This window comes from Apus apus, chromosome 14 (assembly GCF_020740795.1).
Source record: "Apus apus isolate bApuApu2 chromosome 14, bApuApu2.pri.cur, whole genome shotgun sequence".
Lineage (NCBI taxonomy): Eukaryota > Metazoa > Chordata > Aves > Apodiformes > Apodidae > Apus > Apus apus.
Window position 1 is genome coordinate 3565369 of NC_067295.1, and position 13628 is coordinate 3578996.

The 13628-nt window shown below is 50.9% G+C and overlaps 1 protein-coding gene across 1 annotated transcript; it reads left to right on the forward strand.

The window, feature by feature from the left end:
- The first annotated feature begins 611 nt into the window (after positions 1–611).
- KPNA7 (karyopherin subunit alpha 7) lies at positions 612–12190 on the forward strand. Its single transcript, XM_051632251.1, has 12 exons — positions 612–785; positions 4114–4201; positions 5555–5660; positions 6302–6439; positions 6994–7079; positions 7458–7726; positions 8208–8290; positions 8784–9047; positions 9406–9639; positions 9972–10154; positions 10867–11016; positions 12068–12190. The coding sequence occupies exons 3-12, from the start codon at positions 5595–5597 to the stop codon at positions 12146–12148; spliced, it is 1554 nt and encodes a 517-aa protein (XP_051488211.1). The 5' UTR covers positions 612–785; positions 4114–4201; positions 5555–5594; the 3' UTR covers positions 12149–12190.
- Positions 12191–13628: the final 1438 nt, after the last annotated feature.

A 13628-nucleotide genomic window follows, 5' to 3' on the forward strand; every position in this document is an offset into this window, starting at 1 on the left:
GGCCATAGGTGATTAGAGTTTCCACAGCTGAATAAATCTGTGTCTCATAACTGACAGAGGATAACGGGTTGAATAAATAGCTATGATTAAGTCTGATGTTATTTTTAAATAATTTCAAAAACTGTTACTCTAATCCCTCCGTGGCTGGCAGAAAGGATGCTGCTTAGAAGTTAAAATTAGTTCCTTAATGTTCAGCCTGGTGTGGAGTTACAGGCCCTCCAGTGTTGTGCTGGTTTTCTGGGGAATCCACTGGCACCATCAGCCTAATCGACAGGAACAGCTGCCATGGGAAAGGGCTCCCACAGCTCCCACTCTTGGCTCTTCTCCTTCCCAGGGCTCCCTTAGCTGGGAGCTAAGGACACCAGCCCAGCTGAGGGGATAACTGGTGTTACACTTCACAATGTTACCCACTTTACAAGCTCTCTTCCTGCACAGCATTTCCCTCCTTAATTCCCAGGGAATTCCCAGCTCTGCCAGGCCTCTTTATCAATAAATGTAGGTCTCTTCTGTATAATATCTGTTTTATTTTATTTTATTTTTATCCCCCAGGACCTGCCTTTCTGAGTGAGTGATAGTGTTTCTTGGCTGGAAAGTGGCACTGAAGAACACTTTGCCTTGAAAAGCACCACATGGAGTGACATGTTTTCTGGTCCGTGTAACCTCATGGAAGTACTGGGCATGAATAGTCTTATTTGCTTTGCTCAACCAATTAAAAACTCCCAGCAAACCTGCACTAGGATCGCAGGAATGAAGATGTCCTGCAGCAGGTGACCACAGCAGTGCTGGTATGTATCAAACCCACTTTAACAAGTCAGATTCCCAAGTATTTGGGAGAAAATTAAGCTGCCTTTAAGCCTGGCTTCCCTCCTCCTGGTCCCCCTCTCCCTGGTATGTTGCTGTACAGAGCACAGGGATGAGTCCCCGGACTGGGGACCAGTTTGCTCTGACCTGCTGTAGCTGCTGGGAACATATGATGTGATCCCACATTCCCACCTGTTCTCAGTGACACCTTTGTCACCTTGTCTACCTGCTCCAGTGATCCCATGGCCACAGCAGGAGCACTTCCAGTCAAACTGACAGAAAACCAAACTTCTTCCTCTATTTTCGTGGTTTGTTTTCCCTTTGTCAGGACTGACACATCCCCAGCTCCCCAGCTGCAGAGGAGGAGTGGGAGAAAAGCAAAGGAGAGGGAGAAAATGATCAGTTTTTTCAGGCTGCTACACTGAATTAGGGGGAACAACAAACTGCACCTTGAGCCTCAGAAAATCCAGCTGCAGAGCTCAGCTTTGCCCCTGGCTCAGCAGTAAACCAGGGATTAACAATAAATCCTTTCTCCCACCTTCTGCATGTCCTGATTAGATGGACTGTAAGGGACGGGGCTGTCACTTGCTCGGTGCTTGTTCACAATGCAACCCTCAACAACGGGACTGAGATGAAACTCGTGGTCACCGGCTGCCTGGCGGCTGCTGTCCCGGGAGGAGCCGCTCCCGGCTGGAGCGTCAGCGCTGCCTCCCGCCGGGGACCAACCACAAAAAAAAAGGAGGAATTCGCAGGCTCCATCCCAGCCTGCCACTCCTGGGAATTGCCTCGCATCTACCAGCAGTTATCTCAGCAGCTGGTTGAGGAACCCACGTGGGTATTTCCTTGGTGTTACTAATACGTAAAATTAATTTGTTGATGTTAACTGAATGGACTACATTAGAGCTGATGGAGGAAATATGCTGTCTGAGAGCAGGCGTGTGGGGGCTTGGCAGGAATCCCTGCCTTTGCTCACTCTCTGCCAGGTGAGCTTCTCCTTTCACAGAGAGATTGCTCCCACCAGCTGCTGTGCCCTGGCAACCTCCTGTGATGGAGCTGGGGCAGTTCCTGCCTCATCTCACCCCACTGTGGAGATGACACGTGCTGACATCTTTCCTGACCAGTACCCTTCTCCACATGAAGTCAGGGTAAACCTTGTAAAGAAACATGAAAGAATCAAAGAGGAATAATCAAGGCTTTTATCTCAGGGCTTAAAACTGGTGTTTTCAGCTCTGCCCCAGTCCCAGCCTAACTCACCCACAGTGCCCTGGTGGGTGTGTGGGGCAAAGGGTGTCAGGGTGGGCAAGAACAGCCACAAGGAAAACTTCTAACCTGGGACTGTAGCTTTTCATACCTGTCACTGTATGAATTTTCAGCTTGAGCACACAGGGCTGAGCTCAGGGGACACCATCACATAGATTTACGGGTTTATCTCCTTTCCTTTCCATTAGCTGTGATGCCCTCTTATGATGCTGAAAACCGAAGTGTTTTCTTACCTGCCCGTGTCCTCAGTGTGGGGCTGAAATCAGCCCTGCTCCTGCTCTGCCTGCTCGTGGGGCCAAGTGCTTGGCAGTGTCACCTCTCAAGCCACCAGTGACTGAAGCCAAAGCCAAGGAAGGGGGTTGCCAATCAATTTGCACCTGTTTTCCTCTCCCCATCCTCTCCCTCCCTGCGCTGGCAGTGACAGAGCCACCGAACAGGATGGGGCTGATGGAGCTTGGCAGGTGGAAAGGGAATGGAAAGGGCAGAGAAGGGGAAGAGCAGCCCAGGATAAGGATAAACTTGCAGCCTGGTTGCACATCCATATCCTGCAGCAGTACCCTGGGCAAGAGAGCTCTCCAAGCAGAGGAGCAAATGCTGGGGGCTGGCCTGTGCAGGAGGCTGCCCCCACTTATCTCCAGGCGGGATTTTAAGCCAATTTAATTAAACCGCTTGGCAAGGTTGTGAGGACTCATCTATTCCAGCTTGAAGCAGGCCTGGTTTGATTTAGCCTTGGCTGATTAGGAATTAGTGGAAACCAACCGCTCAGAAAACAAAATTAGAGGGTGCACAGTAACTTTTGCACCAGATTAAGTTGAATTAAAAAGCAATTGAAATGTAATTTTCCTGTCTCAAGCAGCCAAGAAGCAAGATAATGCAACTAGTGGCACTTGAGGCTTAAATATCCAACATCTAGGATTAGCACAACTGGCTTTTTGATGCCCACAAACAGCAGATTTATCTGAAGATCTCTCAACAACACCCCTGCCCCCCCCCCCTCACACACACATTTTTTGCACAAGGCTTCGTACAACTCATTTCATTTCCCTTGAAAGGGAGAATTGCTGTGACCCCAGGATTTGAATCCATGACTTAAAGCAGCCTGGGTATCACACAGTGTATTTCCACAGGTATTTCCATGCTGGAATAGCTGCTCAGTGAACACAGTTAACAGTAGTTTGAAAGATCTCCCATGTACAGGGCTGGCAGGGTACAGAGGTCCGGGCTGTGCTGCTCCCACCTGCCTCCCACCCCCACCTTGCTCTCCTCTTTCTGTAGCGAGCCCAGGCACCCACTCTGAATTACTGTTCTCCCCATCTCCCCCCCACAGAAAAAAGATGTCAAGTGATTTAAAATCAGGTTTTAATTAAATATTTTCATCGCTACTTTCCTTGCCCAGCTGGCAGACACTGCTGCTCCTGTCCCTGCTGGTGGGACCAGGCACCTCTGCACAGATGGAGATGTATGGAGTGGGTTTTACGGGGCTTTGCTAAAAAAGGTGATGGCTTGGATGGCTCTCAAAACCAGGCTGCTTTCAGCACCTCAGAGATCCCAAAATGGCCTGCAGTGCTGCAGGCAAGCCCTGCTGTGAGTTGTTATTTTGGGGCAGGGGTGCTGTGGTCGCTGTTGGCTGGTGTGGTGGCATGGGCAGGAGGACAAGGTGTGCAAGCAGCCCGAGCACCAGCACCATTGGTGTGAGGGCACCATAACTGCAGGGATCTCTTGAAAGCTGATGGAGGCTGTGATAATAATGTAGCTCCTGGCCAGAATCTGAAGGACTCATGCATGGGTTCCATGTTTCTCCCCCATGCTACATCCTGCCCCAGCTCCCACCACTAGCTCAGCACCTGCTGCTGCTCCAAGTTTCTTAAGTTTTTCTCCTAGTTTTCTTTCCTGTCTCAGCTCTGCCATGAGGTGTCTGGCCACTAACAAGGGCAAAGTGGGCAAAGCATAAATGTACAGAGAAGAGGTGGAGAGGTGAGCAGGGTGGCCTAGACAGGAGGGCAGCTCAGGAGAGAGGGCAATTTAGGAGAAGTTCTCACCATCCTTCTCCAGGTGCATCCAGGTGGCCATGGCGAAGGAGCAGCTGGAGATAATGGGGAGGCTGTCCTGGGAAGAGCCAATCATGGAGGGGAGCTGAGGGGTACGTGGCTCCATGGGGGCAATAAAAGAGGCAGTTGAAGAGGGTGGGGTATGAGAGGGGGTTGAGGTGAGTGGTTTTTTTCTTTGGGGTGGTTTGTTCCTGTTTCCCCCCTCTGGTAAGTATGGGGCTGGTGGTTGGATTGTGCTGGCTGTTTGGGACTGTGTTGGTGTCAGTGGGAGGATTGTGGTGCACCTCTGCTGAAGCTGGGTAGAGGAAGCTCTCTAAAGTGAAGAGGACTTTTGGGATGTTATTGTTCTTGTCTATTGGAGGTAAAACAGGAAGGGAGGCTGAAAGAGACCTTGGGGTTTGAGTGTAAGGTTTAAGACTATGAGTGTAATTGGCTTGAACTGGGAGGTGGCTTGTCTTGGTCCCTCTGTGAGCTGGGGAAGGGCTGCAGCTTGGTGGCTGGCTGCTGTGTTGGGGTAATGAGCTGGTGCTGCTGGTATCCAGCCTTGGTTGCTGGGTAAATAGGGAGAAAACAAAAAAAGCCCCTCCAAAAACTTGAACTTAAGAAGATGGAATAAAGGGAGCTCTTGGAGGCTGATCTGAGCCACAGGTGTTGGCCCTAAGCCTGGAGGGAAGGTGAAGATCATCATGTGTGTCATCAGCCCCTGAATGTGTTTATGCCCAGCCTATGTTTAGGGACTTGGGGTGGTGTCTGGCTTCTCTGAAAGCATCTCCACTTCTGCTGGGTTGGAAGCCTTGCTTTTTCTGGCAAGGCCTGTCTGAAGGCCTGCTCTTGGTTTTATTTGTGTGTCTGTCTGTGGCTCTCTCACCAGGAGAGGCTTAGAAATAGTTCTACCTGTTGAATGTTTTTTGCTGGGCAATCCTTACTAGTAGTTGGGCTTCCAGGAGAACCCTTTGCTTAGCTGAACTTGGTCATGCATCCCACTGTATGTGACCTTGTGGCTTTCCTACTGGGTGTCCTGGTGTAGGAAGCTAAGCTGGGCTGTGTGGTGGGGTGAGAGGGTAGGCTTGGATGTGGCTGCTTGTCCTCAAATCAGACCTTAAGCTTTTGCTTTGGAGGCAAGAGGCCAGAGCTGGAGGAAGTTGGTGTTTCTGTCACCATGAGAAGTGGTGTGTCCAGCTTCCTCAGGGGATAACAGCAGCAGCTGTAATTTCTGGGGCCTGGTGTTAAGTGGTGGTTTGTGCCTGTATTTAGTTCAGTGGCTCAGCTGTAGCTTGTGAGGATCCTGCTGAGCTCTGTTTGAGGCAGGGGACCTCCAGCATCCCCCTTGTTGGGGAAGAAAATGTGGGAGTGTGGGGAGTCCCAGCCCCCTCTGTGGATGGAGGTGGCTGTTGCTGGTGTGGTTGTGACCTGACACTGCTCTGTTCTGACCCCTGAAAGCACAGGAAGGCTTTTCAGCTGGCACCTCTCTCAGAACCTGCCAAGATGCCAGTTGTGACTGAGCTCAGTGAGCGGATGAGGAAGTTCAAGAACAAGGGCAAGGATGCAGCTGTAAGTACCCCCAGGGCCACCCCTGTTGGAAAATGGCCCCCACTGGGGGCTGGCCTGTGAGCAGGAGCTGATGTGGAGGTTTCTGAAGGGCAATTGCCCCCAAATTCTACCTGTATGGGGTAACAAAGGGGTGGGATGGCTCTGCTAGGAGAAATGCTCAGTTAGCTTTTTAGTTGTGTGAAGCTGGCTGGGCTGTGGGGAGTGTGGTGGCACAGGCAGGGGGCACCTCAGCTTTGGCTGGGAGACTGAGCTGTGCTGGGGAAGGGAGATGGTCCAGCATTTCCCAATGATCTCTCTGCAGCAGTTCTCTCTGTGGAGAGGAGGCTGGAATAGGATGTTAGGCAACAGGACCTGTCAGCTTGCTTTAAGCCAGTAGAGGAGAGGAGGGTTTGCTTTTCAGGTTCAGCAAATCAACTTCTAAAACCAGCCACTGGCTGTTGGTTCATCCAGCAGCCTGTGTCCTCAGGAGGCACCTGGGGAGAGTTTTATCGTGTCCCAACTCTCCAAGGAGCTGCCTGACAGCAGATGTTGGCTCTCTGCCCTCCTCACTTAGGAAGCTTGGGGCAGAGGGTTACAGGTCTGAGCTCCATGGGGACTTGGGTGATGCAGACATGGGTGGGATGGTCCCTTCTCCCCTGCAGAGCCTGCGGAGGCAGCGAGTGGAGGTGAGCATCGAGCTGCGCAAGGCCAAGAAGGACGAGCAGATCCTGAAGCGCAGGAGCATTTCTTTTGGCTTGATGGATGAGAATCTCTCAGGAGGAGAAGACAAAAGAAATGAGGTGTGTGCTGGGCTCCCTGCACCTGGGCAGGTTCAGTGCTGCTTGTGCAGTGGGTATCATCTGCTACTTGGACTACGAGCAAGTCCTGCTCAAGTGACTGGGCTTAAATAGCCAGTGCCATTCCTGTTGGCCATGCCCTGTCTCAAGGAATGTTTGAGAGTGCCCAGCCCTCTTTCTGTGGTGGTTTGCCTGGAGATGATGTCCCATGTGGCTTCCCTCGATGGCAGGTAGAACTGGCTGGTGCTCCAGCTTGCTGGAAGCTTGGCCCAGCTCCTGTCTGGCTCCCGGCACAGCAAGGGGTAATTACTGAGCTCGCAGGCCCATCGTGGTGTGTCAGGGACTCTTTCCATGCCTGATTATAAGGATTAATTGCCCCGGAGGCTTTTGTGGCTTCTCTTCCTCTGCCTCATCTCGAAACTGTGTTGCATAAAGAATAGACATTGCTGAGATATGAAGTGGTGCCTGATTTGGGTCTAGACAGCTGATTGACTGTGGAGATGAAACCAGAGGGAGTCCTGGCTTGCTCTCTGACTGACTCATTCCCTGTGACACAGATTATTCCACTGTCCTTGGAGGAAATTGTCAGAGCTGTGAATGGGAGCAGCACAGAGCTGCAGCTGCAGGCTACACAAGCTGCCAGGTATGCTGTCTGGCTGCTCCCTGCTGGGAGGGAGGTGGCTGGTGGGCCCATGGTGGGTCCTGTTGGCAGAAGGCTCTTCTTGAAGAGCTTTCTGGAGACATGATGAAAGGGGGAAGGAACCTGGTAACCCAAACTGCCCTGAGGGGCCTCAGCTGGTGCCTGTTTTGTGCCCTGCTTGGCTGCATCACAGTCCTGGGAAGTGCCTGTGGCAGGGACCTGTGGGGTTGAACCCAACTATGTGATGCTGAGCAAGCTCCTCTTGCAGGTGCTGAATCCCTCACAGGTCACAACCTTGTACATGACCACAAGGTTCTAGTCTATCATGGCAGCCACACAAGGCTTCTCTCATGGCAGGCTGTGTGGTGTCCTCTGTTGCAGGAGAATGCTTTCCAGGCAGAAGGACCCCCCTATCAACCAGATCATTGAGCTGGGCATCATTCCCAGACTAGTTGAGTTCCTGACCCGTGCTGACAGTGCTGCTCTGCAGTTCGAGGCAGCCTGGGCTCTGACTAACATCGCCTCGGGCACCTCTGACCACACCAAGGCAGTGGTGGAGGGAGGTGCCATCCCAGCCTTCATCTTCCTCCTGTCTTCCCCACACATGCACATCAGTGAACAGGCTGTGTGGGCACTGGGCAATATTGCAGGTAAGCAGAGGTCTCCAGACCTGGGGAGATGCCCCCAGTCAGTGCTGGGCACCTACAAATATTGATGTTCCTCAAGATAGCCTTGTTTCCCTGCAGCTTTGTCTCCAAGCTGCTGCCCCTGTTGAAACCCTTCAATCCCTACACATGGCCTGGCAGTCTTGGAGACCCTGTGTTGGTTGGGAAAGAGGATTTTGGCCAAAGCTAAGTGCAAGACTTCATCCTGCTGGGATGGTCTAACCCACCAGTGTTGTCAGTAGGGAGAACAGAAGGGGTCATGTCTGGTTTGCCAGCTGCAAACTAGCCATGCTGACCCTCCAGCCTGCCTGGGAGATCCTCCCCCTGAAGGTAGTTAATGGTGGGTGGCTGTGGAGTGAGCCCAGACACCAGCCCTGGCCTGTGGCTGCAGCTCTGGTTGCTGTTTGATGTTGACTGTCTTGTGACTTGGGCAGATGCAATAACCCACCCTTTTTCATCCATACAGGTGATGGTCCCCTGTACAGAGATGCTCTTATCAATTGCAATGTGATCCCTCCCTTGCTGGCTCTGGTGTCACCTGTAACTCCAGTAAATAACCTTCATTTTCTTGACTTAACAGCTCTTAATCACTTGGGGAATGGGGGAATGGTGGCCTGTCATCTGCCTCATACACACCAAGCTGTTGAATGAGCTCCCAGCCTAAACTGGTTTAATGATCCTGATATTTATATGTAGTTTTGAATGAGCTATATCTGAAGCTGGGGTTGCCAGGCAGAGTCTTCAAGTCAATGTGTGGTGACTTCCAGTCTTAGCTTTCCCATCCAGCTTTGACCATCTCAAAGATTTGAATACAATGGCACTGGTGCAGGGTAGGTTTGCATGTGGAAGGGCTGAACTTGCCCTTCAAGCTTCTTCCTGCTGCTTTTTGGGTAGCTCTAAACTGCTGGTTTGTGGCTTATCTCTGCCCATCTGCAGTGCTGCCTGCCCTGCTGCTTCCTTGGTCTCTGGGGAAGAAGGACCTTCTCAGAGATGCATGAGGTGGACTGAGAAGTGAGGATCTCACACCTCCCTTGTGTTTCAGATTGGGTTCCTGAGGAACATCACATGGACGCTATCAAACCTCTGCAGGAACAAGAACCCCTACCCTCCCCTGGAGGCAGTGAAGAAGGTGCTGCCAGTCCTCGTCTGCCTCATGGAGCATGAGGACAAGGAAATAATTTCTGACTCCTGCTGGGCTGTTTCCTATCTGACCGATGGCTCCAACGATCGCATCCAGATTGTGGTGGATACAGGGATTCTCCCAAGGCTGGTGGAACTCATGGCCAGCCCAGAGTTGATTGTTATGGTAGGAAACAATCAGCAATCTCAGCCTCTGGTCCCTTAGTGTAGGAACATGTGAATAGAAGGAAGTCATCTCCTTACTAGATGTGGCCAGTGTGGTCTGCTCTCTCCTCAGACTGTAGTATTGATTGCTTGTCCAGCCACTGCTCTGCTCCAGCTTGCTGGGCCTGGCAGGCTGGACAGAGACTGCAAAGCTGCTTAGAGCAAAGCAGGAGGACAGTAGGTCTGTAAATACAACAGTAATCACCCATGATGCTTTCCTTGTTTGAAGGATCAAGCACTTAGTGAGGGATCTTGGTGGACTTTCTGCCATGTATCTCTTGAGGTAAGGATTCTCCTCATCTCCTTTAATCTCTGTCTAGACTCCAGCTCTCCGTGCTGTTGGGAATGTAGTCACGGGAACTGATGAGCAGACCCAGGCAGCTATTGATGCTGGTGTCTTGGCTGTCCTGCCCTGTCTCCTGCGACATGCCAAGTCAACTATCCAGAAGGAAGCTGCATGGACACTCAGCAACATTGCAGCAGGACCTTCCCGGCAGATCCAGCAGCTCATCACCTGTGGGTTATTGCCACCTCTGGTGGAGCTGCTCAGCAAGGTAAGGGATGGGTGCAGTGCTGCTCAGAGCTGCTGCAGAAGCAATGCTGAGGTTCACATGGTCCAGGATGCCTCATTTGTGAAGCACTCAGCATGTGCCCAAGAGGCCCCTGAACAGTGTTTCAAAGCTGTTGAGGTCCTTGGGAAAGCCTGGGCCCTCAGACTTGCAGCATACCTGCATGAAAGCATGGCTTGGTGTCCACCCACCACTCAAAGTGCTGGGGATGGTGGGTCAGTCCAAAACTAACACAAGGGGGATAGCTGTCCTCATCTCACACTGGTCTTAAAGGGATGCCAAAGCTTGGAAGTGCCTTCACTCTGCTGCTCTTCCAGGGGGACTTCAAAGCTCAGAAGGAGGCAGTCTGGGCAGTGGCCAACTTCACCACAGGAGGAACTGTGGAACAAGTGGTGGAGCTTGTCCAGTCTGGGGTCCTCAGACCTCTGCTAAACTTGCTCTTGGCCAAAGACAGCAAAACTATCCTGGTCATCCTGGATACCATTTCAAATCTCTTCCTGGTAAGATCTCCTACAGTCTGTTGCATCCCCCCCAAAAAGAGCAGTAAGGTGTGAGCTGCTGTGTGGCTGGAACAGCTTCTCCTGCAGCAGCTGTGATCCTGCAGAAATAAGAGGCAGACTTTGTGTCTGCTGTGTATGTGTGCTGGAACATCCTTGGGTTGTCCAGAGGGCTTGACAAGATTAAGTTCTCAGAGTGTTACTTTCCACCTTTTGTGACTTTTAGTCTTCCTCTGGAAAGGCAAAGGTCAGTGTGTTAATCCCCATGCTGGACAGAGCTGAAGGTCTTGCAGAAATATAACTGTCAAGTGGTCCACTGAAGTCAGGTGGTCCTGGGGGCATTTCAGCTCAGCTCCTTGCCAGCTGGTGTCTACACATCTCACTCAAAAGCCTGTTTCTTGTAACACCTCTGAACCAGTGAAATGGCTCTTGCAAATGAGATAGTGGGTGGCAGGTCACACCTGCAGTTGCTTGGTGTGTGGATCTGCCCAAGTAGGGGTTGGCTGGCTTGTCTGGTTGACAGTCAAGTTGCTGTCCACTAATCCCAGCAAGGACTGATGTTTCACCAGTTGTCATATCCCTGGGGTCAGGTAGGGACATAAATGCAGGGACTGTGGTCCTCTGACTTGTAGAACAGGGTCTTGCAGTGAAGACCATCTCAGACCTGTTGCTGATAGAAGGTTGTGTTTTCCTGCTTGGTTATCTGATGTTACAGGCTGCTGAGAAGCTGGGACAGACAGAAAGGCTTTGTCTGCTGGTGGAAGAGCTTGATGGTCTGGAGAAGATTGAAGCCTTGCAAACCCATGACAACAACATGGTCTACAGAGCTGCACTGAGCATCATAGAGAAATATTTCTCTGGTGAGGTATGTGAGCTCTTGCTGTTCTTCATCTGAAAATGTGAAGCTGTTATCCACCACAAGAAGGCACAGGCTTTGAGGATGCTGAAATAGGTTTTTGGAAGAGACCTGTACATGACTAGAGTAGCTGCTGCAGCTTGTTCCAGGTGATTTTAAATGTCTGTAAAAGGTCTGAGCTGTCAGCTGATGTGTTGCACAGCAGATATGGATGCTGTGATAGCATCTTGCTGCTGGAATTTAAACTGGCATCAGCTGGAGTTACTGCAGTTGCTGATATGAATACCAAATGTGGAGAAGTTTCCTTGTTTCCTCCTTTGAGGTGAGTTGGCTTGTCTCTATGGATGAAAACCTCCTACTCAGCTGATAATGTGTACTCAGGTTGCTTTAGGATTACTTGACCCTTTTCATGCTAATGAACTCATGGAAAAAGAGGATAGGACATCAGCCAGCAGCAGCAAGAGTCCCAGGGCTGTCACAGATGCCATGATTGTTCTGAGCCTTTGTCTCACAGATGGGGAAACATCAGGAAGAGACTTGGCAGTTTGGCAGATCTTGGAGCTGAGGCTCAGCCAGGATGTGAGCAGCAGGGAGCAAATGCTGGTGTTAGTCCTCTGCCTGGAACAGGGTCTGCAGGATGTCTCTGTCAGGGTGTGGAGGAAGCTGTCCTACACAGTGGCACCTGCCTGAGGGGCTGGATGCTGGGGGAGCATCTCTCCAAAGCAGTCCTGGCTGAGGTTGTTCCAAGCAGGTTATTTAATTGGAGTGAGTTCTACCACTTCATTCTGCCTCTGATGTCTAAGCCTCTAGACTTGTCTGCTTTCTGTGTGCAGGGACACTGCAGCTTGAGTGTGGTGTAAAGATCAGGAGGACTTGGTCTGGTCTCCAAGGGTTAGTGAAGCTGATCTCTTTGGCTGCTCTAATGAGCTGTTTGGTTTCCTTTTTAAACAAGGAAAAAACACCAAGCTGCTGTAAAAAGCTTCAGGCAAACTCTGGTGTAAAAAGCTTAGGTTTATTAAGATGCAGAATGCTTGACTAATGGCTATCAATTTCCTCCTAGGAAAATCCAGATCTGGAGCCTGAGACTGGAGAAGATGGGCTGTATAATTTCTCAGTAGAGAAGCAAGACTTCAACTTCTGAAGACAAAGCCCTACCCAGCTCTGAGCTGGTGGGTGAAGGTGTTTTGGTAGAGCTTGGACATCTGAACCAGGATGTTGAGTCTTTTTACTTGAAACTTGTCAATAAATTGCACTTCTGGCTTTGTACTCCTTGCTTTTGGTATTTTTCTTTTCCTCACAAGCTGCTCTTGCAAACAGTATAGACTTTTTTCCATAGTGTCTTAAGACTCTGCAGAAATGTATTAGAGCTCCTGGGCATGTTTTCCGGAGCAGAGCACAGCCAGAAACTTTGTCAGCTGCATTCAGCTGCTGGAGAGCAGGGTGTTACCACCCAATCCTTGTGCTGAAACTCCTTAAGCTTGACTTTGGAGAGGCTGGAGTAGCTCTGAGAAGTTGTTCAAGGGATGTTGAACCCTTCTGTGGGTGAAAACACCTTCCTGTGACAGGAAAGGCTTCTAGCAGAGAAATGGGCCAGGGAAAGGTGGGTCACTGCCACCCCATGTGTGCTGCTTCACATGAAAGTGTTGGGGCTGGACCAGGAGTCAATGCAGGTCCTTTGGCAGTAGGGCTGTGTTGGAGGTGACTGTTTCTGTGGGATTTGACTCTCTTCCTACTGCAGATTCCCAGATGCTGTTCACTAGCCTGGAGCCCATCGATCTGGCTCTGCCTGGAGCTGCCTTTTAATATTGAGGACCTGTATTTCAGGTTCCATTGCATGTCACTTCCCCCTCCTGAGGGGAGTCCTCCCTCTCTGCAAGCCTTCCTGGCTGCAGGCTCAGCAGGAGGTGAGGACAAGTTGATGTAGTTCTTGAGTCCCTCTCTGGTGCCCTGTGTCCATCCCTGCAGCTACTGCTCTGCTAGCAGATGTATTGCACCAACTCTGCTGTAGCTTCATAACCTGCTGGACATGGATCCATCCTTGTGGTGCTGATGGATTGTGAAAGGTTCTGCTAGGATCCTTCAGTCTGCAGGGGCTGAAGCTATCTCAAGGGCTTTGCTCCATGCAAGATGGGGGGGTGGTTTCCTAATGTTCTGGGGTAGAGGCGCTGAGTCTTCAAAATAACCCTGTGTGGGTTTAGGGCTTTGCTTCCTCAGCTGCAGGGGGAGGTGATGTGACAGGTAACTCAATCTGAAGGGAAAAGCTGTTCTTCAGGAAACAGAGCCTCTTCCTCTACCCTGGATCTGCTCATCAGATGGTCACACATTTCTCCTCCAGGCCATATAAGAAAAAGGAGTTGGTGGTTACATCCTGGTTGTGCTCCAGGGAGGTGTGTGGCCCTGATGGTGTGTGCCAGACCTGGGTATCACTTGTATTAAAATGCTGCAGGTGATGAAATTCCAAGTGCTTCTTAGTCTCTAGTTCTTGGGTCCAAAGCTGTGTCCTTAGAGCTGTGATAAAGCAAGGCCTGAAGATGCAGCTGGAACAAGGGCCTGTGAAAGTCCTTAGTGCTTGTGGGTCAACACAAAGGGCTCCTGCACCTTCTCCCTGCTGACAGGGCTGA